The 25,710-nt window shown below is 36.3% G+C and overlaps 1 protein-coding gene across 4 annotated transcripts in view; it reads right to left on the reverse strand.

Annotated features, from left to right (window-relative positions):
- KRAS (KRAS proto-oncogene, GTPase) overlaps positions 1–25,710 on the reverse strand; it is a 47,682-nt gene that overhangs the window by 20,111 nt on the left and 1,861 nt on the right. For 3 of the 4 annotated variants that reach the window (XM_025401217.1, XM_025401214.1, XM_025401216.1), the window contains exons 2-4: positions 21,894–22,016; positions 2,122–2,300; positions 507–666 (exon numbers count right to left, since the gene is read on the reverse strand). In XM_025401217.1, the coding sequence (XP_025257002.1) occupies positions 507–666; positions 2,122–2,300; positions 21,894–22,004 (450 nt within the window). In that variant the 5' untranslated portion in view covers positions 22,005–22,016. Of the gene's footprint in view, positions 1–9; positions 667–2,121; positions 2,301–21,893; positions 22,017–25,710 lie in introns of those variants that run through there. The other variant, XM_025401218.1, reaches the window with a different exon arrangement.

A 25,710-nucleotide genomic window follows, 5' to 3' on the forward strand; every position in this document is an offset into this window, starting at 1 on the left:
ATTTCTATTTGCTTTCTGGCTATTTTCTTTCTTTAATGAGACCTTTCTCCAAAAATAAACATATCCTCAAAAAAATTCTGCCAAAATAAAATTCTTCAAATGCAACAACATTTAACCTAGAAACATGACATAATGGTTTAAAAGTACTACTGAAATAGAAAATTCAAAAATGTGTTGCCCTGTTCTTTGTGTGTGTTTGTGTATATATATATACACACACAAACACACAACAGTGGGAAAAAAAATCCCCACATCTCTTGAATTCTAAATGTTAACATGTGCTCAGAATTGAAGAGAAATTTTCAATGTAGAAAGAAACCAAAGCCAAAAGCAGTATCAAGGACACTGTAAGAAGCAATGCCCTCTCAAGAGACAAAAACATTTACTAAATACATATTGTTTTATTTCCTAGTATAGCATAATTGAGAGAAAAACTGATATATTAAACGACATAACAGTTAGGATTTTGCAGAAAATAGATCTGTATTTATTTCAGTGTTACTTACCTGTCTTGTCTTTGCTGATGTTTCAATAAAAGGAATTCCGTAACTTCTTGCTAAGTCCTGAGCCTGTTTTGTGTCTACTGTTCTAGAAGGCAAATCACATTTATTTCCTACTAGGACCATAGGTACATCTTCAGAGTCCTTAACTCTTTTAATTTGTTCTCTGGGAAAGAAAAAAAAGTTATAGCAGAGGCATTAGTAACACAAGTATCTTTCAAAACCTGTCCATAACTTTTGTCATAAAATTTGGGTGAAAGAAAACAAGGTAATTCCTGGTTTCCACTATACAAAATTTTCCTTCCTTCCTTTACTAATTATTTTTTTCTTTACCTTTTTAAAGAGAAACCTTGTCTCTCTCTCACAAGATCAAATACCTAGAAGTATAGTAAAACTATAACCTAATAGGTTAATATGCAGGTAGATCATAATAGTAAAACAGAAACTACTGAAAAATTCTAGACCCAAAGTGCTATATAACAGACTATAATTTTAGAAACATATGTTAAATGCGTAAAGATAAAAAATATTTTTACAAAAACCTGAATTAAAGCATTAACATAATTTTCATATTACTGTCTCAAAAAACAAAGTTGACAAGTAGATTTTGATTTCTAGGTAGAAAACACTGAAGTTACTACACCACTTATTCCATTAAAAGCCCTTCTACATGTTAATCATTTTCAATATAACAAGTGCATAAACTCTAAATTTGGGGTGAAATTATATTCCCTCACAATTTTAGGTGACTTTCAAAGATGCAGCACAAAAGAAGGAGCAGAGCAGACAACAGAGTCAGAATTGGCTCAAATTCCCAGTTCCTCCACTATTAGCTGGGTAAGCTTGGATAATAGAGGTGAAATATGGTAACTCCTCTATAAAAATACTACCACTACCACCCACCCGAATGTCTTCTGCTCTATTACTAGACTACACAGTAAACATGCTATAACAATGTTCTTAAATAAAATGTTAAACTTCTTATAACTAGGCTAACTCATTATTACATGACATAGCCAGTGAGTAATTTATTTGCTTAATATGTAGTTTTAGGAAAACTAAACCCTCAAAGAAGCAGAATATAAAATAGTACAATAATGATTATTTTAATAGTTTTATGCAGCTTTGTCAGATTTAAGAAAACTGTAATGCCCGAATTCTTCAATCTTTCAAAACTTTTTTTAAAATGTATAATGCCACTCTTTATCCAATCCAAGCAATTCTACACTATACACACGATTGCTTTTAAGAATGTTAAAGTAACACCATCTCAAATCACCTTTTCATATTCTTTTTTATGGTTTTCCTTTTTAATGATGCATCTAAAAAGTTTAAAGTCTTGCTTTTTCAGTGTAGAAGAGTCAAGAGTACAGAAGGTTGTGGAGTCAAACAGGCCTAGGTTTGAATCCCAGCACACCACTACTGATGCAGTCTGGAGTAAGCTACTCCACTGCTCTAATCCCCCAAGAACTTCATTTATAAAGCAGGGATATTACCTACCTCACAAAAATTATTTTAATATTTTTATTAGATATTATATGCATGGCATTAGCAAAGACTCAATTAATAAAAACTATAATTACTCCTTAATGTCAACTTATTATATTCAATTTAAACCCACCTATAATGGTGAATATCTTCAAATGATTTAGTATTATTTATGGCAAATACACAAAGAAAGCCCTCCCCAGTCCTCATGTACTGGTCCCTCATTGCACTGTACTCCTCTTGACCTGCTGTGTCGAGAATATCCAAGAGACAGGTTTCTCCATCAATTACTACTTGCTTCCTGTAGGAATCCTGAGAAGGGAGAAACACAGTCTGGATTATTACAGTGCACCTTTTACTTTAAAAAAGGTGTTATATACAACTCAACAACAACAAAAAATCCAATTTAAAAACAGGCAAAGGACTTGCCAAAGACAATGCTCCAAAGATGACGGACAAATGGCCACTAAGCACCTGAAAAGCTGCTCAACATCATCAATCGTCAGGAAAATAAAATCAAAACCATGAGATGCTACCACATACCCATTAGAATTGGCTATTATTAAAAAACAAAACAAAAACACTCAAAAAACACTCAAAAAACGGAAAATAAGTGTTAGCAAGGATACAGACACTGAAATCTTTGTGCATTGCTGGTGGGAATGTAAAATGGTGATGCCATTGTGGAAAACAGTGGTAGTTCCTCAAAAAGTCAAACACAGAATTACCATATGATCAGTAATTCCATTCCTAAGTATATAATCAACAGAACCAAAAACAGGGACTCAAACAGATACCTGTACACCGATGTTCGCAGCAGCACTATTTATAATACACAAAATGTAGAAATAACTTATGTGTCTGTTAACGGATGAATGGATAAACAAAACGTGGTATATACATACAGTGGAACATTATTCAGCCATAAAAAGGAATAAAATTTCATATAGGTTGAGCATTAATGCAGGTTAATCCAAAAATCTGAAATCCAAAATGCTCCAAAATCTGTAACTTTTAGAGCCTGACATGATGCTAAAAAGAAATACTCACTGGAGCATTTGATTTTGGATTTTTTTTTTCCTTCATCTTTTTTTTTTTTTGGAGAGATAGGGTCTTATGTTGCTCAGGCTGGTGTTGAACTCCTGGGCTCAAGCGAACCTCCTGCCTTGGCCACCCAAAATGGTGGGATTACAAGCATGAGCCACTGGGCTCCATCTGATTTTGGATTTTTGGATTAGGGATGCTGAACCAGTTAAGTATCTACAAATATTCCAAAATCAAAAAAAATAAAATCTGAAATCCAAACCACTTCTGGTCACAAGCATTTTGGGTAACGGATGCTTCAACCTGTATTTACATGCTACAACACAGATGAACCTTAAAAACATTATGCTAAATGAAATAAGTCAGACACAAAAGGACAAATACCACATAATTCCACTTATATGAGGAACCTAAAACAGGCAAATTCAAAAAGATGAAAAGTAGACTACAGATTACCAGGGACTGGGGGAGGGAGGATTACTGGGGACTATTTAACAGGTATAGAATTCTAGTTTGGGATGATAAAAAAAGTTCTCAAAACAGATGGTGCTAATGGTTAGACAACATGGTGATGGTTGCACAACATTATGAACACACTTAAGGTCACTGAAGTGAACACTTAAAAATAACTACCATGGGCCGGGCGCATCACGAGGTCAGGAGATCAAGACCATCCTGGCCAACATGGTGAAACCCCGTCTCTACTAAAATACAAAAAATAGGCCTGGCATGGTGGCATGTGCCTGTAGTCCCAGCTACTCAGGAGGCTGAGGCAGGGGAATTGCTTGAACCCGGGAGGTGGAGGCTGCAGTAAGAGATTGCTCTACTGCACTCCATCCTGGCAACAGAGCAAGACTCCGTCTCAAAAAACAAAACAAACAAACAAAAACTACCATAGTAAATTTTATGTTATGTATATCTTACCACAAGAAAAAATGTTTTTAAGGTATCATATGGAGAGTCAACAATGCGAGTGTACATATTGGTAACAAAAAGTTATCGACAAAAGAAAATAATTTCAAAAATGGGATAGCTCTACCAACTCTATTATTGAAGATGATTTAAATGACAAGAAAAATCAATCAACTTATAAATAATTGTCATGCATCTATTTTATTTATTGTCAAAGGCATACATAAGGAAATGGTCAATACTCAAGATTCTAATGCCCTCATCCACCTCTGAAAACTGGAAAAAGGAATCTAACAGCCAGATGGATATCTCTAAAGAGCAATACTGTTTCATCTGCAAATCCTGAGGGACCTCTTTTTTTCTTTTCTAAAAAGAGAAAGAGAGAACTGTAACTATAAGATTGAGTAACAGAAGGGAATGGGTAACATTAACAGAATCTTGAAATAAAAATCTGATTTTCTTCCGACTTTTGGCTAATACTTCTGCCTAAGATTTCACACATTCTGCCAAAACAGTCCTCAAAAAATACGGTAAAGGGATGTTACAATGTGAAGCCATGAAATAAGAGGTAGGGCTAACAACAGGTATAAAGCATAAACATAAAAACAATTATTTTCTTAATGTTCCACATGTGGGCTGTAGTATTAATGTATCTTTTGTTGTTGTTGTTGTTGTTTTGAGATGGAGTCTCGCTCTGTTGCCTAGGCTGGAGTGCAGAGGCGCAATCTCGGCACACTACAACCTCTGCCTCCTGGGTTCAAGCAATTCTCCTGCCTCAGCCTCTTGAGTAGCTGGGATTCTAGGCGCATGCCACCACGTCCAGCTAATTTTTGTATTTTTTTTTTTTTTTAGTAGAAATGGGGTTTCACCATGTTGGTCAGGCTGGTCTCTAACTCCTGACCTCATGATCCACACGCCTTGGCCTCCCAAAGTGCTGGGATTACTGGCATGAGCCACTGTGCCCAGCCTCTAAAGTTCTTTAGTTCATGAATTACTCTGTAGACCATTCTATCAGAGGGAGAAAAAGAGAAAGAAAGAATGGTCATTACAAATGTTGTTAGTAAAATATTTCAAAATGTGTACAGTATAAGGAGAACATAAAGATGTAAGTGCAGCATGATCACAATAATACGTATTTATATAAATGTATTATGTATTTAAAAATTGGTTAATATATACATCAAAATGTTATAAAGGTTATGTCTTTGATGGAGATAATTTAAAAGACATTTATCTCAGCCGGGTGTAATGGCTCACACCTGTAATCCCAGCACTTTTGGAGGCCAAGGTGGGCAGATCACCTGAGGTCGGGAGTTCGAGACCAGCCTGACCAACATGGAGAAACCCCATCTTTACTAAATATACAAAATTAGCCGGGCCTGGTGGTGCATGCCTGTAATCCCAACTACTCGGGAGGCTGAGGCAGGAGAATCACTTGAACCCGGGAGGTGGAGGTTGCAGTGAGCTGAGATTGTGCCATTGCACTCCAGCCTGGGCAACAAGAGCAAAACTCCATCAAAAAAAAAAAGACATTTATCTCTTGCTTATCTCTTTTCTTTGTACTAGACGCTATGTTAAATATGTTTTTCTTTGGTTTTCAATTTTTTAAAGTGTGAAAACCTACCATATTAGACTATAATATTGTGCTTATCTTTTAAAGCATATGGTATTTTCCAAACTGTCTACAATAAAATTTAATTATCTCAAAAGTCAGAAAAAAAGGATGGCTATTTATTTTCTAAATAAGAGGCTCTTTAGTAGAGATTTGAGCATTCAGTTGACATTTACTTATTTTAGCCCATTCTCTTAATTAAATACTTGAAAGAACTCCTACAGATCATAAATCAAAAACCTGCATTCCAGCCTAGCATGTTCCACATGTGGGCTATAGTATTAATGTATCCTTTTTCTGTTGTTGTTTGTTCATTCTAAAGAGTAATGAAAAAGCAGGAGGTGGGAGCAAAGTACAGAGTCTTAGAGTCAACCCATTACCCAGGCATGGCTACAGAGCATGTTAAGCTGACCAAAGACTTTTCCTACCTATTGCTGCCACCTTACATTCTTTTTTTGTTTTGTTTTGAGATGGAGTCTTGCTAGGCTGGAATACAGTGACATGATCTCGGCTCACTGCAACCTCCGCCTCCTGAGTTCAAGCAATTCTCCTGCCTCAGCCTCCCGAGTAGCTGGGACGACAGGCACGTGCCACTGTGCCCAGCTAATTTTTGTATTTTTAGTACAGATGAGGTTTCACCATATTGGCCAGGCTGGTCTTGAACTTCTGACTTCAGGTGATCTGCCTCGGCCTCCCAAAGTGCTGGGATTACAGGCATGAACCATCGCGCCCAGCCTGTCACCTCACATTCTTTACTTACCAAGGTAGGCTGAGTATCCCTACTCTGAAAAAACAAAATCCAAAAATACTTCTGGGTCCTAAGAATTTCAGATAAAGAATAGTCAACCTGTAATGTGGGATATTAGCAGTTTATGCACATATTTCATAAGATGCTTCCATGGTGATTAAACCAGTGGGACCGAGAAACTGGGAAAGCAGTCCCCTATTCACTGATATATCTCATTCCTATTATCTTTTCCCTACCAGACCTTAAAAATATCGATAGCAATGTTCTGAGACACATTCAGTTTCAAAGTAATCTACAACCTACTCACAAACAATACTGTTGATTAGAAATAAAAGGTTTAGGTTAAAAACTATTTTAGAGTTAATTTTTACTAGGGTACTTATTCTTAGAAGTGCAATTAGTCACTGAGCTATTTTCAGCGCAACTTGGTAAAAACTAAAGAAGAAAAAGTGTTAAATGAAATACGATCTAAAAAGAACGGATAATATAAAGAGAAAACGAATGCAACAAAAATTATATATTAATAAAGATTCTGTTCCAACTTCAGGTCAGGCCATAAGAAATAGTCATCCCCTGGTATACACAGGGCATTGGTTCCAAGACCCCCCAGCCTCCAGTCCTACAGTTGGCCCAGGAACATCTAGGTATATGAAAAGTCAGCCCTCCATATCTGCATTTGGTTGGGAAAAAAACTGTGTAAGTGGACCCATGTCATTCAAACGCATGTTGTTCAAGGGTCAACTGTACTTGGAGGGACAAAAAAGCTATGCATCAATGTAGACTCTTTCAAAATAATCAGAGTGTAAATAAGGGTTCAGCAAGCTACTGCCCACAGGTCAAACCTTGCCCACTGTTTTTGTATTGCCCACTAGCTAGGAATAAATAGCTGTTTAAAACAACAAAAACAAAAACCCAAGACTATGTGACAAAGACCCATATGGCCCTTTATAGAACAGTTTGCCAAGTCCTCCTGTAAGTTAATAACTCTTCACATATTTGAAGTATTCTCAACACATATTATTCATTATCTTTATATATATTTTTAAATTTGCCACTCTGAGGAAGTACTGGTTATGAAAACCAAAATGATTTTAAAACACGGAGATTCTATAATGAAACTATTTAATAATGGAGCAAAGACAAGCATGAAGGTATTATGTTTTTAATTAGTATTTCCAGCCTTTCAAAAAAGTAAACTTTTAAATTAGGTACATAAGTTACCAAAGTTACTAATTTGTAGCCTTACGAAACTAGGATAAAATAAAGTAACTTAAACTAACTCACAATAAAATATTAAATGAAGGAAAGTTATTCCCCATAGTCCCCTCACTCCCAGCTAAAATATTATTTTTTCCATCTACGTAAGTAATAAAACAAATTTCTAAATGAAATGTACTATACTGCCAAGACTGAATTGTAGACAGAATTCAAACATTTCTGGTGATATAATAAATAAGCACAATATTCTTAGAAAGCAATTACAGTATTTATCCAAAGAAAGTCATTCAAATGTTCATAGCCTTTGACACAGTAATGCCGCTATGGGAAATTATGCTAAGAAAATACGTGTTTTTTTATTAAATGACAGTTATAAAGCGATTCTTAACATGGCATCCTAAAACGTCTTACGAAGAAAATTTACCTAAGCATTTAAAACTGACCCACAATCTTGCACCATTTACCTATCTTCAAAATATATCCTACATCCAACCACCTACCGCCACCATCCCCCTAGTTCATAACTATTTTGTCTCAGGCAATCTGCAGCAATTGCTTCCTAGCAGGTATCCCTGCTATTAATCTTACAATATATTCTCCACACAGCAGCAAGTGATAGTTTATAAATGTAGGTTAGGGCCAGGCACCACGATAGTTTATAAATGTAGGTTAGGGCCAGGCACCACGATAGTTTATAAATGTAGGTTAGGGCCAGGCACCACGATAATTTATAAATGTAGGTTAGGGCCAGGCACCATGGCTCACGCCTATAATCCCAACACTCTGGGAGGCCGAGGCGGGTGGATCACCCGAGGTCAGGAGTTCAAGACCAGCCTGGCCAACATGGTAAAATCCCATCAAAAACACAAAAAATACAAAAAACAATTAGTCAGGTGTGGTGGTGCATGCCTGTAGTCCCAGCTACTTGGGAGGTCTCAAGTGGGAGGATCGCTTGAGCCAGGAATAAATGAACCAATGAATGAAGGTTAGATCATGTCATTCACTTGCTCAAAGTCCTCCAATAGCACTCTTCAGTCTTAAAAATAAAAATGCAAAGCATTCCTCCTTCCCTGGTACCTCCTATGTTTCTTTCATAGCATGTATTATAATTTGTAATTATGTATTTACTCGTGAAATTGTTTAAGTCTATATCCCGTACTAGGCTTTAAACTCCATGATGGTAGGACTCACACCTGTTTTACTCACCACTATACACCCTCTACCTAACAGTCTTGAACACTATAGGCAATCAGTACTGCCTCTTAAATAAGTGAATGAATCCATTCAATGTAAATATATGTAGATACTAAAAAACAAATGGAAATTTTTATTACAATTAAACAGTCAACATAAACACAATTTAACAGATTTTTCAATTATGTAATACAAATCCTTCTCAAATAGTCTGAAGATACTACATATTTGAAATGAACGCTCACAACAAATGCCCCACTTTCAATGTAATAGTTTGCAAAGGTGGATTTTTTAATCTTTCAACAATTTGTTTTAAAATCTATGTCGCAATGTTCTCTTATCTTAGGAAAACAAGCATAGGTTTAAGATACTATAAATTTTACCAAGACAATGAAGCTGTTAATTTTTAAATTACAACATATATTAAGAATAATTTAATATTCTTAACTTCAATTAAATTGTATATAACATGTAAAGTTTTATGTAAAAATACAATCAAGACAATACACACAGAGATTTTAATACACTTATGGGAGGGAAGAGAGTAAGACTAGGGAAAAGAATGTAGGAGTCTTCAACAGTATTAACTTTTCTATCTTGGGGAAAAAAAAGAGCTAAACCAAATACAGCTTAATGTTAAGATATAACAGAGCTGGCTGGTACACACATGAAGTTCATTATACCACTTTTCTATAAAGCACTAAGAGTACACCCATTTTATCATTACTTAAAAAGGATTTTGTATTTTTACTTTAAATTTCTGTTGGTTTGAAAAGCTACAAATTTTTATTGCTTTCACACCAATTTCTTTGAGGAGTAATAATGTTATATAGGTTTCTTTTTCTTATCTTCATATTTATTGCCAACGTGTGTCCTTTGCCCATGTGGAATTTTAATCTTCTTTTACACTGATATGCATATTAATGAAGTGTTTCCTGGTTTACTAAATGCCTTTATTTTGAGGAATTTAAAAGCTAACTCATTCAAGATAAGATAACCTCATTAACCAGAACATTAAGTTTGTCATTTTTCTATTATAATTAATAACAAAATTATTCAGTGTGTTCACATTTTAACATACTCGAGTATGGGTTTTCCAACTCAGGCAGTGACCCTGACACCGAAAGACATATTCCATGTATCAAAACAAAACAATATATACATTCCAAGTATAGATTTTGTTTACTATATTGTAGTAAACGAAAAACCTAAAGAAACTAATAACTTTTACTAAAGGTAATCATATTACTATTAATAGCAATTACAGCAGTCAACATTTACTGAGCCCTTACTTATATGCCAGATACTGTCATAAGCATATTACAAACATCATCCCATTTGATCTCCACCTTCATGCTGCCAATTCCATGAGATGCTCTTCTCAGCATGACTAGAACTGCTGAAAATGTCAATAATGTATTACTTGGTGATTTCCTTTTGAAATTGTAAGTTTTCTTGATGTATTAAGTACTCTAAGAACTTTTCACATACTGCTTAATAACACCTGTAGCAAAAGATGAGAAACTTTTACTCAACTAATGCTCAAGTACTTTAAGTTACTCTTCTGAAAGGTTATTTAAATCCATTATAGAATGATGTGTTCCACACTTTTAGTTTATAAGCCATCAAAGACTGTTGCAGACTGTCAGAATTATAACAGGGAAGAAACAGGGAATTTAGGGTATGTAAACAGAGGTTGATGAGTTCATTCCCACCTACCCACATCAGTCCCTCTTGTATCATAGAAACATTTATTGAAAATCTAGGTGTCACGTTCTGTGTCACACATTATATAGTTTCTGACCTCAAGCAACTAAGGTGAGTGGAAGAGACATGAACATAAATAAATAATTAAAATAAAATGAATGTAACACCATATGCAAGATAAAGTACAATGGTGGCACACAGGAGAGATCAACTTGTATGAATTAAGAAAGACGGGAGGGGAGGGACATTCCAAGCAGAAAGGAGCAAAGAGAATGTAAAATACATAAAACAACATGTTGAGGACACAGAACCAAGGAGCTCCATATAACTTTAGCTTAGAACAGCAGTCCCCAACTTTTCTGGCACCAGGGACCGATTTCGTGGAAGACAATTTTTCCATGGACAAAGTCGGGGTGTTCTCGGGATGAAACTGTCTCGCCTCAGACTATCAGGCATTAGATTCTCTAACAAGTATGCAACCTAGTTCCTTGCACGGGCAGTTCACAACAGGGTTCACGCTCCTATGAGACTCTAATGCCACCAATCTGACAGGAGCTAAGGCAAGTAATGCTCACCCCTCCTTCCGGCTGTGCAGCCCAGTTCCTCACAGGCCACAGGTGGGTACCAGTCCGCAGCCCACGGTTTGGGGATCCCTGGTTTAGAGGCCTTAGAAAAAGCACCAAGAAGTGAAACTGGACAATCAAGCAGAGGCCAGTTTATGGAGGATCATGCGTATCATATTAAGGAGTTTTAAACTTTATCCTACAAAAAATCACTAAAAGGTTTTTAAAATAGGAAGGGAGATCAGATTCACTATTAGCATTTTTATGACAAATTATAGAAAGGGACAAAATTTTTTGGCCCTTCCCAGACACTGCCTCATCGTACCCACTCAGATGCACCAGTAGCAGCCAAAGGCACCACCTCTGCAGGGATTAAGCCTCAGCGACAACAGGCCCCCTCCTCTGAGATTCCAGTTCTGATAACCCCCAAATCTTCCCAGCACTCCCTGAATCTTAGGAGTAGCGGCCATTCTTGATGTTACTGTGTTACTTCAGTGTTTTTTTGCCTTTCAGTCTTCCAACACCTAATTAGTTCTCCATGCTGAAATATCTAGTGTGGTTTCTGCTTTCTGGACTAGACTTTTGACTTCTATAAATGTTAAAAATGGGAGGAAATAGAGAGAAGAAGGGGGGAGAGAAGGAGGAGAGCAGAGACTGGGAGATGATCTAGGAATTATTACAAGAAATGACAAAACTTGAACTAAGGCAGCAACAGCAGTATGGATTGAGGAGATTAAATAGACTGGAGAAATACTTAGGTAAAATTGTTGGTAGGAATGTAAGTAGTACAATCACTGTGGAAAACAACTCGGCAGTTCCTCAAAAAGTCAAAGACAGAGCTACCATATAACCCAGCAATTCCACCTTAGATACATACCCGAGAGAACGGAAAATATACGGTCACACAAAGACGTGTACATAAATGTTTACATGGCATTATTCAAAATAGCCAAAAAGAGGAAATCACTCAAATGCCCATCAAATGAACAGATAAACAAAATAAGGTATATCCATATAACAGAGTATTATTCAACCAGAAAAAGGAATGATCAAAAAGCAAAAACATAGGTGAAACCTGAAAACATCATCCTATGTGGAGGAAGCCAGACACAAAAGGCCATGTACTGTATGATTCTCTTTATATGAAATAATCAGAGTAGGCAAACTCACAGAGACAGAAAAATTAGTGGTTTTTAGAGGCTGGTGGGAGAAGGGATTGGGTAGTGACTGCTAATGGATGTGGGACTTCTTTTGGGGTGATTGTAACATTCTGGAATTAGTAGTAATGACTGGACAACCCGTGTGAATATACTAAAAACCACATACACTTGAAAAGGGTGAATTGTATGCTATGTGAATACATTTCAATTTTTTTAAAAATAACAGAGTTTACTGACAGGGGATGAGTACAAAGGGGAGAGCGAAGTTGAAAAGATGAGTGATACAGGGCATGTTGAATTCCCTATACTCATGGGTTGTCCTGGTGGGTATGACCTGCAGGCAGCTTGATATACGTACGTGTCTGGTGCTCAGGACAGAAGTCCAGGCTAGAGACAGACTTGGGAGTCTTCAATCTATGGACAGCCAAAGAACTTCACTTATTTGTGCTATGGGCTTGGGCAAACTACTTTATCTCACATCTTCTCTAAGATATTGCTCCTTCAGCTGTGAAAGTAGGCAAAAAATTGCATAAAGGGTTTTATACATAGATTAGTATTAAAGACCATGAAAATCTCTTTATAAAATGGAAAGTGCTATAAAAAGTTAACTGCATTATTTTATATACTACACGCAGACACAAAAAGTAGGGGCATGCCACTGGCTACTGGGAACTGTTCAGAAACAGTATCTTGTCCTTACAAAATCATTGGGCATCTATAGTTAAAATAATTTTGCAGGCCGGGCGCGGTGGCTCAAGCCTGTAATCCCAGCACTTTGGGAGGCTGAGACGGGCGGATCACGAGGTCAGGAGATTGAGATCATCCTGGCTAACATGGTGAAACCCCGTCTCTACTAAAAAATACAAAAAACTAGCCGGGTGAGGTGTCGGGCGCCTGTAGTCCCAGCTACTCGGGAGGCTGAGGCAGGAGAATGGCGTAAACCCGGGAGGCGGAGCTTGCAGTGAGCTGCGATCTGGCCACTGCACTCCAGCCTGGGTGACAGAGCGAGACTCCATCTCAAAATAATAATAATAATAATAATAATTTTGCAAAACTGGTCACTATATTTCAAAATAAATATTATGGAGCTGGACAAATCAAAGGGAAGGAGAGCTAAAACTGAAGGTTATGAAGGATTTCTGTTTTGATTAGGGAGTGAAGATGTTAAAGAGCTTATTTTCATGGCAGAATTTTCCATTAAAAACTAAGACATTCACTAAAAGTAAGGATAAAGAAAACAAAGACTTCTTTACCAAATGCTGGATACTTAAAATTATAAGAATGGTGAACATTAGTTTAGCACTAGAGAGAATTAAATGTGTACTACTCCCAAGAGAAAAAACTAGTTCAAAAATCTGAATGATCTCAAGGAAAATTTATATGACAAACTTTGAAACTAAGCATATAATGAGCATACATATGTAACCTGTTGAAATCACGTGGCATTCGCCCACAAGTGATCACTTGAAGTCTAGGTAAGAATGAGAGGCTGGAATGACCATGGATCCAATCTTAATAATTACAGTTGCCAATATAATGTTCATATTTTATATTATATACCTCTCAGATATTTATTTAGCCTTAATAGCAATTTCCTTAATCCAAGACTACGTGTGAATTATCTAATTTATTGAGGCTTGAAAAAGAAGCATGAAATAATCTAATGGTATCTGAAACTTTTCTCTCTCCAAAATGAGTATTTACTTTTCCCCCAGCTCCAACAGTATAAGCTTATGTTAAAAAACTAAAACACTACAAAGAATGAGGGAGTAATTTTGTTTTTAGATGAAATCATTCTCAACACAAGGTGCTGTGACCCAGCTTCACTTACATAATGGACATTCTTGAACGTCAGTATATTTAAATCTACCTAATCTTTCCAACAACTATGTTACTTATATGTAATGTACAAAGATACCATAATTTATTCACCCATTCTCTATTGGTAGACATGAAGATTACTTCCATTTTTTTAAAATCATGAACAACACTGCAATAAACATTCTTATATATACATCTTAAACATTTACGCAATTAAATCCTTGGATAAATTCCAAGAAGCTGAATTACCTGGTCAAAGGACATGTAGTTTACATTTTGAAACATATTTCTAGACTGATTAAGTCTGAGGGTCTATACTCCCAGTACAGTGCAAGGCGCACATTTCTCCATACCCTTCCTAGCAGTTATCATTTTAACCTTAGCCAATATGAAAGTACAGAAATGTTATTTATTGTTTGAATTTGCATCATATTCATGAAGTATCTTTTTATATGTTTATGTTATTTATTTTATTTCTTTTTTTGGTAGACAAGCTATTTATATCTTTAGTACCCCCATCCCTTTTTTTCTATTTGTGTGTTTGTTTTTTTCTAATTCATATATAAGACAGCTTCCTGTTACATGAACCAAATGGTTTTTCTAGGTTTTCATTTGTCTTCTATCTTTGTTAAAGATAACTTAATTTTTATGCGGCCAGATAGCTTAATTTTTGCCCAAATGTTGCCTTAATGGTTTAAGAATACTCTGATAACGAGAAAAGATTCTTACTTTTCTCAAGGGAGAAAAATACTTAATCCAAATTCCACAAATAAGGAAACCTAAAGTTAAGTCACTCAATCTATGTTACTTAGATAATACTACAAGATCCATAATTTAAGAACGACATTATCATTTTTATTTCACAAGTGTATAATTTAGCAGTAAAATTTACACAAGGAGAAACAGGGTAGATCTATGGTTCTCACTGTGGGAGAAAGAAGGTGAAGAACAGTTAACTCTTGATTTCTTAAAAACATGCATTTCTGAGTTCTGTGCCTCGAAAAGGGTCTAGAAGCAGTGACACCCCATTGTCACTATATAAACACATTATATAAATGCACCTAAGACCCAGATCTTGATTTCTAAACACCATTCCCCACTAAAAGGAACTAGGGATCCTTAGACAAATGGCTGAATCCAGGGTGGGGACAGGAAAAGAACAAGGTCAACCTGGAATACACAGTGCCAGAAAGTATGAAGAAACTAAAAAACTGAAGGGGACATGTTAAAAGCATACAGAAGCCAGCTTAAAAGGGATTCCATTGGCCATATCAAAACAAATTTGAGCAACAAAATCAGTAATTACAATAACAGACTTCAACACATTAATTAAAGAGTTCATGAATCCATAGTGATACAAATAAAACAAACCAAACAAATAAATAAGGGAAGAGAAGAGAAAAGAGAGAGCCCTTTCTAATGGCAGATGCCAATTAATTAATCGAGAAGTGATGACAGAGTTAGAAGATTACCATTTTGCAACCATTAAGGTAGTAATAATGAGTGGATGCTAAATCCTACTGGATGCAAATATATTGGACAACAGGGCATTTACAGTCTCCAAGTATCTCCCCACAGAGTACTTATTAATTATAAAGCAATTAAAGGCAACTTTGCAGAGAGAAATCTGATAGATATCACCTTAACCAAAAAATCAATGTTACCAATAATGGGACAAACCACCATCACGTGCCTCCTGTTGTGATACAAGGCGGAGGACACGACATCACTATGGAGCATTCCTGCCCAAATTGTTTAACCTAAATCTGATCATGAGGAAACAATCCGACAAACCTAAACTAGAGGACATTCTACAAAACAATTGACCTGAGTTCTTTGTAAAGTATCATTGTCATAAAAGACAAAAGCTGAGAAATGGTTCTAGATTAAAACAGACGGAGACAGGACAACTAATTTTTGACCCTGAATCAGAAAAAAAGTAAGTAACTGCTAAAAGGACATTCTTAGAACAACTCACAAAATTTTAATACAGACCATATATGAGACAAAGTATTGTAACAATGTTGAATTTCCTAAACTTCATCATTATGTTGTAGCTATACAAGAAAATACTGTAGTTATACAAGGAAATATTCCTGTTGTTGGAATAAGGTCAGCCAACTTTTTCTGTAAAGGTAAAAAGTCTATAAAGATCTAAAGATAGTAAATATTTCAGGCTTTTGATCATTTTGGCTACAACTACTCAACTGTGCCACTGCAGTGTGAAAGCAGCCATACACAGTATGTAAACACACATGCATGGCTGTGCTCCAACAAAATCACATAAAAAAAGACAGCAGGAGGCCAGGAGTGGTGGCTCATGCCTGTAATCTGGCACTTTGGGAGGCCAAGGCGGGAGGATCATGAGGTCAGGAGTTCGAGACCAGCCTGGCCAACACAGTGAAACCCCATCTCTACTACAAATACAAAAATTGGCCAGGCATGGTGGTGGGCACCTGTAGTCCCAGCTACTTGGGAGGCTGAGGCAGGGGAATTGCTTGAACCCAGGAGTCAGAGGTTGCAGTGAGCTGAGACTGCGCCACTACACTCCAGCCTGGGCAACACAGTGAGGCTCTGTCTCAAAAAAAAAAAAAAAAAAAAAAGACAGCAGGTAGGATTTGGCCAGCAAGCAGCCCATAGTTTGCAGACCCGTCTTAGAAGTTATACCAAGTTTAGTGGTGAAGGGTCACAACACGTGCAATTTAATCTTAAATAGTTCAGCAAAAATAAAGAATATACATTCACATAAGTGTATACCTATATACACAGATGAATAGATCTGTGAAAGCATAGAGAAAGCAACTATGGCAAAATGTTAGTGAATCTAGTTTAAGAGTAACAGCTATTCGCTGTACTATTTTTTTACTACTTTTCTATAGGTTTGAAATTTTTTCAAAATAAAACATTGAAAAAAAAGTATCTAAGGTAGTTACTGTGTCCCTCCTTAATTCTTTCAAGTATTTTATTTTCACTATTTCTGCTTTTTTTTTTTTTTTTTTTTGGAGATGGGGTCTCGCTCTGTTGCCCAGGCTGGAGTGCAGTGGCGTGATCTCGGCTCACTGCAGCCTCCACCTCCCGGGTTCCAACCATTCTCCTGTTTCAGTCTCCTGGGTAGCTGGGATTACAGGCATGTACCACCACACCCAACTACTTTTTGTATTTTTAGTAGAGACAGGGTTTCACCATGTTGGCCAGGCTAGTCTCGAACTCCTGACCTCGTGATCTGCCTGCCTCAGCCTCCCAAAGTGCTAAGATTACAGGCATGAGCCACCACACCTGGCTTATTTCTACTAATTTATATGGTAAGATCCCAATAATTTAACTGTTCCATAACGTACACATTATGAAATAATAATGGTTAAGAGACGCAAGAAATGTAATATTCTTAAGTATAAAGCCTCTAAATTAAGTCATACATAATTAGCATGATTGCCTAGAAACATTGCTCTTCAAAATAAAGTTGGCCATCCATATCCACGGGTACCCCATCTATGAATTCAACCAAGATATCTGAGGATAGAAGATATCTGAGGAAAAAAATTCATGAAGTTCCCAAAAGTAAAACTTGAATTTGCCATGTACTTACTACTATGTTGAACCCACACAAATGAACTAATGTGAGGCATTGTAATAGGTATTATAAGAAATCTAGAGATGCCTAAAACTAGTAAGCTCCATGAAGGCAGGAATCTGGTCTGTTTTAGGCCTCAGTGTATGCCTAATCCATATGAAGACTGCATGGTACAAAGTGGCAGTGAAGAACATTTCTGGGATGAAGGAATTAGCTGTATTGTTAAAACCAGAATCTTAGGAGATTCCAAACCATAAAATCATTTTTTCCTTTCACTTATTTCCATTACCAACTTCCATTTGTATGTTTATAAAGCTTTGGATTTATAAAAACCCAAGGTATAAAAAACCATGACCAGTAAAGTTTTATATTCAGGTCTAAATAAATACTTATTCTTAATTTGACCTAAATATAGTACCTAACTAATACACACGGTAATGTTTATATTAATATTAGCAGAAAGTACAACTGATAACTTTAAGTTTTTTAAAATCAATCATATAAAATAAGACTTTTAAATAAAACAGATATATTTATAAATTGATGACACCCATAGTTTAAATAGGGAAACTACCCAAACTTAGGATTTCATTGTTACTTGGTATAAAGCAAAGAATCTGACCAGTAGAGGGCACTCACAAAAGTGGGGAGAGCTTCACAGCCTTGAAGAGAAGTGACATAAAATTGCTGTGTGTCTCTGATTTTAAAAACAGAATGTTTTAATAGAACACTGGAGTAAGCTAACATATTATTAATTTACAAAAGGTAAAGTTTAAATCTTTGTTATTCTTGAAAATCTGACATAAACCTTATGTCAGGGACATGAATTTGACAATTTAAAGGATGTTTAAAGCTACAGTTTAACATAGCAGGGTTTGGACCTTAACACTATTGAGGTTTGGGGTCAGATAACTCTGTTGTGGGGGCTTTCCTGTGCACTGCAGGAAGTTTAATACTAGGTTGGTGCACAGGTAATTGCAGCTTTGCCATTAAAAGTAATAGCATCTACTCAATACATGCCAGTAGCAGCCCTCTCTCCCCAAGTTGTGGCAACCAAAAATGTCTCCAGATGCTGCCAAATGTCCCCTGGAGGGCAGTCACCCAACCATCCCTCACTGATGACTACAGATATATGTATAAACTCAAAAGAATAACAGCTTACAAATCACATAAGGCATTTCTTATACCACTCTTCAGTGTCAGTTTAATTTTACAAATTTTCTCCCTATAAGCTACATACTTCATTCGTAGGTAAAATGAATTCTGTAATGAACATGGAAAAACAAAAGAAACTGAAAACTGATAAACCTTGGTAAATAAATACTCTACAGCTTAGAACACTAAAGATGAAACAAACCAATGCAATTATTAATCTGGTGTTCCTTACTGAATAGGAAACTGTTCCATCAAAGAAGTGCATAATACTTGAATTGAATTATAAGCGCCACAATAAAAGCATGCAGATGTCAAACAATTAGAACCTGGGAAAAAATACATCTTGCTATATTTATTCTCACTAGCATATTATATACAGTAGATACTTAATATATACTTGGTAAGTGATCAACTAATCATTCTGATCTCTGTAACTACCTACATTTTTTTAAAATGAGACTCTTCCTGTTCCACCCAATTTTACCTTAGAAAAAAAATTTCAGGGTTTTCATAGTAAGACAGCCTCAAATACAAACGTACTCCATCTATGTGTCATGCCTGAATGATTTTACATCATATCTCTGCCACTAAGTTGCCATTAGATAGTAGGCTAAGTTCAAATTTTGATATACTGACAAATCTGAATTAGTCTCCATAAGTAAATATTTTCTTAACTTGAAAGACAGCTGATTCTCAGTTTTAAAAAGTTACACAAGAGAATAGTGGAAATTTAACTTAGTCTCAGAGAATTTAAATTCAAATCCCACCACTCATTAGCTACGTATCCTTAGGTGAGTTACCACCTCTCAGATACATTATTGAAAGAAACAATAGCCACCCTCCTCACTACCTCTTAGTGTAAATTTTGCAAAATCTAAGTCACCAAAAAATATAGTATTACTTGATTTAAATTTTTAAAAAATGTATTTCCATCTTTAATGTAGAAAAACTGCTAATAATTCCAAAATGTGCAGTCATATCCTTTCTAATTTTCTCTCTGACCCACACTGATTGGTGAGTACCAATCAAAACCTACAATGGCAGTGAAATCCCCATATCCTCCTAAATTTTTAACTTTTTACAATAACATGGAGTCAGCATTTCCATTCAGCCAACTATTAAACTACTAAGTTCTCTTGCCTCTCTTACAGTTTACACCAAGAATTTAATGTAATACGTCAGTTCCCTCAGAGACTCATTGTAACTTGGGAGATAACAGATAATCTCAGATACCTTTTCCCAGGTGACTAAACTACGTCAGGGACTGTCAGTTTCAAAGTTCACAGGTAATCAATGCTTCCCACAGTCAAGTCTTCTGGTTTGGCAGAAATCATAATCAAAGTTATAGGTTTAAGTTTATAAACTTTTTCAACCTTCCCCACAAATAAAGTCTTAACTGTTAGCTTTGTTTCTTCAAGATTTATATTGCATTTTAACAATCGTTAGCAAAAGGTGTCCTAACCCACTTTATCATATTCATGACGTCATGCTATATATACACTCATATAGCATTCATGACCTCTGACTGGAAACAAAGTGTAATGGAATTTCTCAGATTTTCAGGGAAGACGGACAGCATTTCCAGTAAAACTACCTTCCAAAATCCCAGGAAAACTTTCATGCATAAAGTGAATTCTATTAAAACTTCCTTGTACATCTGATTTAAATAGTAGAGTCTGCCAAGTAACCCTGAATTTGCAATACAGATTGAAATGGGTGCACTATTCAAACCTCCTCAAAGAAACAAACAAAACTGTAGTATACATTGAATTAACTTGTCAAAAGTAAATATACAGAGACTACTGCATAGGCAGTCTACTTCAATTAGACTGTTCCCCTTTACTGTTGTAAATTCTCAGAATTGGAAGCCAAATAAAGTTGATTCTATGTTTAAATCAAATCTTTGCAAATAGGCATTATTTCTTCACTTTTTTATAGTACCAAAAATATGTGACATTTCCCTATGATTAGTTATCTAATCAATTCTCCAGGTTCTAAACTGCATACACATCTTCCCAAGGCCACCAATGCCCTCAGAACTTGCCTCAGTGCAAAGTGTTTCTTCAAGACATTACACAGTACAGTACCTTAATAGGGCACTTTGACCTGTTCTAGATTTCACAGCTTGGGACTTGAAGAAAGTTCTCAGAAATTTTTCAGAGCCAATTTTTTTAAACTAGTACATCAGATGTAGAATAAATGCTAAAGGATTAGGACTGCTTAATCAAGGGTAAAGAAGCCTCAGAAATAATCTGACAATATAGGGCTATTTCAAAAACAAGGTGATATGCTTATTTTCCATCTCCACTGATGTTAAATTTAACATGAAGATTCAAATTACGTGTGAAATATGCTAATAAGTATGTTCTGAAAATGGGTTAACAAGGACAGTTGGGGAATGTCCCCTCCTGCAGGTCTCTGAGATTAAATAAATCCTCATCTGCTTGGGATGGAAGGGAATTCTACTACCTGACCTCTCAAGGTCTCTTACAGGTCTTTACTTATTCTGCTGCTGGCCTTTACTTTGGTTACTTTTCATTAAACTAAAAAAAGCTGAAAATAATCCTCAAAACATAATAATTTAAATTTAGTCAAGGAATTTTTTTTTAATTCTAGCATTTCCTTGAGTAAATTTTAAAATGACAACAAAGCAAAGGTAAAGTTGGTAATAGCATCTTTATATAAATCACACCTTAGGCAAAGAATTCATTTTGTAAAATTTATCAGGTAGTTGTAGGTTCTCTAATGTTGAGAAGAAGATAGGAAAATACTGCTAATGAAGTTTAAAAAAATCAACCATCAAACAATTACATTTCACTAGTACAATTAAATCTAACCTTTACATATGATGTCATAATACCAAGAAACCCATAAAAATAAAAGTTACATTAAAAAGATTGCCTTTCAGGTACAGATAGGATACAAATTTCTACCCTCTCACAAAACTCTGAAATATACTTCCAAGCAAAATGCACAGAGAGTGAACATCATGGACCCTGACATACTCCCAAGGAAAGGAAAGCTCTCATATTAATGGTTACATATAACTTGAAACCCAAGGTACATTTCAGAAAACTTAAAGTAACTTTCAGTATAATTATCTTGTAATAAGTACTCATGAAAATGGTCAGAGAAACCTTTATTTGTACCAAAGAATGGTCCTGCATCAGTAATACGCATAATATTAAAACAAGATTTACCTCTATTGTTGGATCATATTCGTCCACAAAATGATTCTGAATTAGCTGTATCGTCAAGGCACTCTTGCCTACGCCACCAGCTCCAACTACCACAAGTTTATATTCAGTCATTTTTCAGCAGGCCTTATAATAAAAATAATGAAAATGTGACTAAATTAGAACATGTCACACATGAGGTTAATACACTATCAAATACTCCATCAGTACCTTTTAATACAAACTCACCTTTATATGAAAAGTTATTTCAAAATACCTTACAAAATTCAATCATGAAAATTCCAGTTGACTACAGATGTGTATTGTAATGAACTGTACTTCATTTACAAACTCCTCCATCAACATTTAAGAAAAATACATAACTGCTACATAGATAGTTCTTTTATCTTTAAATTCAAGTTGTTGTATCTAAACAGCCACACTGCTGTTCTGCAGCGGCTAAAGGCTCTCAAAAGATCATGACTTCACTCATGCTAGTGTCTAGAACAGTCCTCTACACCCTGTAGACACACCCTCACAAAAGTTGCTGACAGCTATCTCCACTCCTATTGTTAGTTTTCCAAGTGAACCCCCACCTCTAAGAGTTAGAAGTCACTATGCAACAGCTACAGAAAAACTTTTAAAGCAGCATGGCAGTAGCTCTCTTGGATAAGTATTAACAGTAAGAATCAGATGAGGGTTGGGAGAATGAGTATCAAAGTTGATTGTGTCATGGGGAAATAAAAATTTAAACACTAAGGCAGAAGAACAATATTTGATGACATTTTAACGTGTGAAATATCTCTGGGGAAAATAGAAGTTGGAGGTTGCAGTGAGCTGAGATCGTGCCACTGCACTCCATTCTGGTGACAGAGCAAGACTCCGTCTCAAAAAAAAAAAAAAAAAAAAAAAAAAAAAATCTCTGGGGAAAATAAAGGTAAAAACTAAGAGAACTTCAAATTAACTATTCAGTCCAGGTGATGTGATCATCAATCACAATACATAATCCTGTATCATTGCTGCACACAAAAAGATAAAGATTAAAAAGCCAGGTGCAGTGGCTCATGCCTGTAATCCCAGTACTTTCGGAGGCCAAGGCGGGTGGATCACCTGAGGCCAGGAGTTCAACACCAGCCTGGCCAATATGGTGAAACCCCATCTCTACCAAAAATACAAAAATTAGTCAGGCGTGGTGGCGCTCTCCTGTAGTCCCAGCTACTCAGGAGGCTGAGGAAGGAGAATCGCTTGAACCCGGGAGGCGGAGGTTGCAGTTAGCTGAGATGGAGCCACTGCACTCCAGACTGGGTGACAGAGTAAGACTCTACCTCAAAACAAACAAACAAAAAGATTAGAGATAAACACTGTTTTTAGTAAAACAGTTGTTAAGAGATGCAAGTGAATATGTCTCAGTAATCCACATGACTGTTACTCTTTGCTTTTCCTACACTGTCTCCCCACAGGTGCATGAATACTGACAACTTGTGTAACAAGCACCACACAGAAAATAAAACATATTTTCTAATCAGTTGTTTCAAATTTTTTGAAATAATATGAACATTTAATTTCATCTCCTTTCCCTCATGTAACACATAATTACAAATAAGGAGAGAAATGCAGGAAAAAACGGGAGTAAATGCACAATTATTTATTATGGATGAGTAGCTCCATATAATGAATGTGCATGTATTGTAGATAAACACTAAATAGGCCGGGCGTGGCGGCTCAGGCCTGTAATCCCAGTACTTTGGGAGGCCGAGGTGGGTGGATCACAAAGTCAGGAGATCAAGACTATCTTGGCTAACACAGTGAAATGCCGTCTCTACTAAAAACACAAAAAAATCAGCCAGGCATGGTGGCGGGCGCCTGTAGTCTCAGCTACTCGGGAGGTTGAGGCAGGAGAACGGTGTGAACTCAGGAGGCAGAGCTTGCAGTGAGCCAAGATCACGCCACTGCACTTCAGCCTGGGCGACACAGCAAGACTCCGTTTCAAAAAAAGAAAAAAGAAAAAAACCACTAAATATACACCGTATCCTATTTACTGAAAACCAAAAATAATAATTTGGTTTTCCAAATTATAACATACTAACCTTACTCCTAAGCCCTGCCTCAAAAAGCACCATAGGCTAGAAAAATTGTGTCACACACAGTCACAGTATAGTTCCCCGCCTTACTCTGTTCTACCTAGGCTTACTGGCTGCTTGTCTAGGGTCAGTTAACAACCACTACAAACATATATCTTATCCTATTTGCCTCCATGCTTTATTTCAAATGTAGGCCAAAGCAATTAGGAATGGATGAGGAGAATTACACTAAAATGTATCCTCTAGCTCTCTGCCTACCCCAACCTCCCCCCAACCAGTTTGCATAGCCTAAAACAGTTCTCAAAAGGTGGTCTAGGAACCCCTCAGGTTACTAAGACTTTTCTGGTATGCAAGAGGTCAAAACTGTTTTCATAGTAACATTAAGATGTCCTTTACCCTTTTCACTCCCATTCTTTCACAAGTTTTCCAGATGTGTGATCATAATAGATTGAATGCAGATGCAGATATAAGAATCCATGTCTTCTATTAAGCCACATCATTAAAGAGATTTACCGAAGTGTGAAACGATACCACTCTTCTAAGTTTTGGTTTTGTTTTGGAAAATAGTTATTTTTCATAAAATATTTTATTCATGTTACTAAGTAATGGGCTTATTATTTCTATTTCTAAATGAATTAATACATTTTTAAAAAATTGTTTTAATTTCCAATATGATAAATATTAATAAACCCCACACAAATCAAAGATTTTTTTAATTCTCAATTTTTTTTTTCTTTATAACAAGGTCTCACTACGTTGAGCACGCTGGTCTCCAACTCCTGGCCTCAAGCGATCCTCCTGCCTCAGGGATTACAAGCAAGAGCCAATTTGCCCGGCCCCTTCAATAATTAATTTCTAAGAGTGTAGGCCCGGTATGGCGGCTCACGCCTGTAATCCCAACACTTTGGCAGGTTTAGGCGGGAGGATCACCTGAGGTCAGGAGGTCGAGACCAGCCTGGCCAACATGGTGAAATCCCGTATCTAAAAACACAAAAATTAGCCCGGTGACGGGAGCCTGAGGCGGGAGAATCGCTTGAGCCTGGGAGTCGGAGGTAGTAGTGAGCCGAGATAGCGCCACTGCATTCTGGCCTGGGTGACAGAGTGAGACTCACTCTCTCAAAAAAAAAAAAGAGCGTAGAGGGGTCCTTAAGGCCAAAAAGTTTACCAGCCTAGTAAATACTGTGGACAGACACTGGATTAGAGTTTGTGCAAATGTACGAATTCACAGCCACATATATCTTCTGGTTTACTTGTTTATGCGGTGGTTGTTTCCAGAAAAAGAAAAAAATTCTTTGAATGAGATTTTTAAAACCAAGTCACATTTAAATCCACTAGAGAGAACTGGGCTCCCAAGTAGTCTTATCAAATGAAGATCATGGGCTGGGAGGAGCTCCCTTACTCACAGTTAGAAAAGCTAATAAGGAGTGGACTGGACTCAAATCCAACAATTTTGTTATGGAAGAAAATTCATTTTTATTTGTCATAAAACTGAATTACCATCCACCATCTCTTAAAAGCAAGTACACTGTCTATGGCTACAGTCTCAAAGTAAACTAATGTTAGCAACCATATTTGATATCTGTAGTCTATCACATGTAGGAGTCAGCATTTTGGACCTTAGTCACTTCAGTGACACCAGTTATATGGTTAATTCTGAGCTGATAATCACAAATAGACCTTTCCCCTTTATCACTTAGTTTTTAAATGCTTTCTATTATAAACATAACGTATATATTGTATAACAATTAGAAAACCTTTCT

Source organism: Theropithecus gelada, chromosome 11 (genome assembly GCF_003255815.1).
Source record: "Theropithecus gelada isolate Dixy chromosome 11, Tgel_1.0, whole genome shotgun sequence".
NCBI lineage: Eukaryota > Metazoa > Chordata > Mammalia > Primates > Cercopithecidae > Theropithecus > Theropithecus gelada.